Source organism: Drosophila miranda (assembly GCF_003369915.1).
Source record: "Drosophila miranda strain MSH22 chromosome Y unlocalized genomic scaffold, D.miranda_PacBio2.1 Contig_Y1_pilon, whole genome shotgun sequence".
Taxonomy (NCBI): domain Eukaryota; kingdom Metazoa; phylum Arthropoda; class Insecta; order Diptera; family Drosophilidae; genus Drosophila; species Drosophila miranda.
In genome coordinates, this window is record NW_022881603.1 from 26,263,538 (window position 1) to 26,266,618 (window position 3,081).

Here is a 3,081-nt window from a genome sequence, read left to right on the forward strand (position 1 = left end):
ATTCGTCGGACAGAGTTCGAGCGAGAGCAAGAGCTCAGGGAACGCCGACAACGCCACGGGGAGTCGGCGGACCAGTACATCCAGGAGATGTTGGTGGTGAGGTCGAGATTGCTGAATCCGTTCTCGGATTATAAAGATCAATATTAGGGATGCAATTTCGAGGGTGATTTATCCAATGCAGATAAGCTCCAGAAGCTGCGAGAAGAGTGTGCCGAGAAACTGCTGGCGACGCGATGGACAAGGAGCGGTCCAGACCATGGGGGTAGTAGGCGCAGGGAAGATCACAAAGTACATGAATTGGATGCGAACACTCACGACCCGGAGGAACAGACCGAGGCATTGGATGCTGTCCATAGGACGAGGGAATCCGGAGGCGACCGCACCCAGCTAAAGTGCTGGAATTGCGCTCAGCCGGGTCACACCTATTTTGAGTGTGAGTCGGCCGTGCGTAACCTGTTCTGGTACAAGTGCGGGCTGGCCGGGGTCATCCTCCCTAAATGCCCTAAATGTCGGCCGGGAAACGCGAAAAGGAGCACGACGCAATTGGAGGAGTCGAGTTCCACGTCGCCGCGAAGCAGCCAATAGATAGGCCCTCCAACGTTAAATTAGATACCCCTAAGGAAAGAAGTAGCAATAAGAATATTTACTCTACCATATATAAGGTTAACCAAGCGGTATTACCCGAAGCTAGATGGTCCGAGCGCAAGCCGATAAAGGAGAGACAGCGGCAGTACGAACAGACCAGGAATCGGATAATGGGGGACGAACTCGATGAGAGTATCCGAACGGGAGCAGTCAGAGCACAGCGGGCTCGGGACAGGTTTCAGGGGCGCAAGAGAAGGCGGCTCCAGGTGTGTGCTGCAGTCCACTCGGCAATTCGTCAGGATGACAGACCATTCGCATGGGACTACTGGATACAGGGGCATCGGTGAGCCTTCTGGGGAAAGGTGGCCTGGAACTGATAGGAGAATTGGAGCTGAAGCTTCAAGACATAAAGAAATTCTCAGTACAAACAGCAGGCGGCACTCCTCATAAAATACTGGGACATGTGTCGACGGTAATGACGTATGGAGGCCAGAAGCAGACTATGGAGTTGTTCCTGTGTCCCTCGCTGCAACAACCGCTGTACCTAGGGGTCGATTTCTGGCGGAAGTTTTTTCTGTCTCCGCATATAGTAGGCCTAGAACGACACAAGGAATTAGCCGAAATTGATGCTGAGGTGCTGACTAGGAGTAGACCAACGGAACCGCACGAGTTGACGCACACGCAGCAGACACGTCTGGACCAGGTGAAGAGCAACTTCAGGGCATTCGACACGCATGGTTTGGGAAGAACGACGCTCGAAAGGCACGAAATTCAATTAATCGAGGGAGCCGTACCCGTAAAGGAGCGATTCTAACCGGTATCTCCCGCGGTGCAAGAGCTGTTGTTTGCCGAGGTGGACGAAATGTTGCGCCTCGGAGTCATCGAAACCAGCGAGAGCCCGTGGAGCAACCGCTTGACGCTGGTACGAAGCCGGGAAAAAACCGATTGTGTCTGGGTGCGCGGAAACTAAGCAAATTAACCGTGAAGGATGCTTACCCGCTGCAGAGCATCGAGTCAATTCTGAGCCGCGTAGAGGATACGGTGTACATCAGCAGCATCGATTTAAAGCAAGCATTTTGGCAGATAGAGCTGGAGCCTGAAAGTCGGACGTACACAGCATTCACGGTGCCGGGCAGACCACTCTATCAATTTAAATCGATGCCCTTCGGGTTGTGCAATGCAGCCCAACGGCTGTGTCGGTTGATGGATCGAGTAATTCCACGACTCCGAAGCCATGTCTTTGTATACTTAGACGATCTACTAGTTATTTCCCGGACGTTTGAGGAGCATATACACCTGTTAGAGGAAGTGGCCAAGGAGGCAAACCTGACAATTGGAAGAAAAAAATCTAAATTCGGCTATAAATATTTAAAGTATTTAGGGTACATCGTAGGCGACGGCGCACTTAGGACAGATCCGGAGAAAGTACAGGAGATCACCCAAATACCAATGCCAAGGAACGTGAGACAAATCCGGAGATTTTTGGGGACAGCTGGCTGGTATCGGCGGTTTATCCGAAATTTCTCGGCACTCTCGGCTCCTCTGACAGACTGTCTGAAAGGAAAAGGGCAATTTAAGCTGACGGAGGAGGCAGGAAAATCGTTCGAGGAGCTCAAAAAAGCACTTACCAGTGCCCCCGTGCTACATCACCCAGACTTTAAGAAGAACTTCTTCATCCAGTGTGATGCGAGCCACGTGGGGATTGGAGCAGTTCTCTTCCAGAGGGATGATGAAGGAGCAGAGCACCCGATCGCATTCTTTTCGGCGAAGCTAAGAGGGGCACAGCTCAACTATAGCGTGCCAGAGAAGGAGTGTCTGGCGGCGGTAAGAGCCATAGAGAAGTTCCGTGCATACGTAGAACTGATGCCATTCACGGTGATAACAGATCACGCGAGTTTGCAGTGGCTCATGCGATTCAAAGCACTGGATGGGAGGCTAGCCAGGCGGTCGTTGGCTCTCCAGGCTTATGACTTCGAAATCGAGCACCGCAAAGGAAAGGAAAATATCGTCGCCGATATGCTGTCACGTCCCTTTGACGTGGACGCTATCGACTTCCTGGAGTTCGACACCACAGCCTTCGAGGATGAAGAATACCGAAGAAAAATTGAGTAGGTCCAGAGCGATGAGGATGAGTTCCCAGACCTGAAGGTGGAGGAAGGACTGCTGTTTAAGCGCACACAATTTGGCCGGCCGGAATTAGAGGAGTTTTCGTGGAGGCTATGGATCCCGGAAGCCCTGACGAGCACACTGATCCAACAGGCTCACGACAGCGATGTGGCAATGCATGGAGGAATCGCGAGGACACTGGGACGGCTGCGACAGTTCTATTATTGGCCCCGGATGACCGTGCAGGTGAAGGCATATGTGGCTGATTGTAACACCTGCAAAGAAACAAAACATTCAACACAGGTTCACCGTCCACTCATGGGGGCCGAAACCAGAACCGAGAGGCCGATTCAAAAACTGTACCTGGATTTCCTGGGTCCATATCCGAGG

At 52.2% G+C, this 3,081-nt stretch overlaps 1 protein-coding gene across 1 annotated transcript; it reads right to left on the bottom strand.

The window, feature by feature from the left end:
- Positions 1-313: 313 nt before the first annotated feature.
- Positions 314-1,510, bottom strand: LOC117190779. The gene is made up of 3 exons (XM_033395842.1): positions 1,015-1,510; positions 682-958; positions 314-615 (listed from the first exon to the last, which is right to left on the bottom strand). Exons 1-3 carry the CDS (start codon positions 1,046-1,048, stop codon positions 606-608), a joined length of 321 nt encoding a protein of 106 aa, XP_033251733.1. The 5' UTR covers positions 1,049-1,510; the 3' UTR covers positions 314-605.
- Between the last annotated feature and the right edge of the window lie 1,571 nt (positions 1,511-3,081).

Excerpts from the sequence above, each read along its gene's own strand:
- LOC117190779 (XM_033395842.1), bottom strand. The coding sequence starts at position 1,048 with ATGTCCCAGTATTTTATGAGGAGTGCCGCCTGCT. Across the intron at positions 959-1,014 it reads TATGAGGAGTGCCGCCTGCT|TTCCAGGCCACCTTTCCCCA; the intron begins GTTTGTACTGAG and ends TTCTCCTATCAG.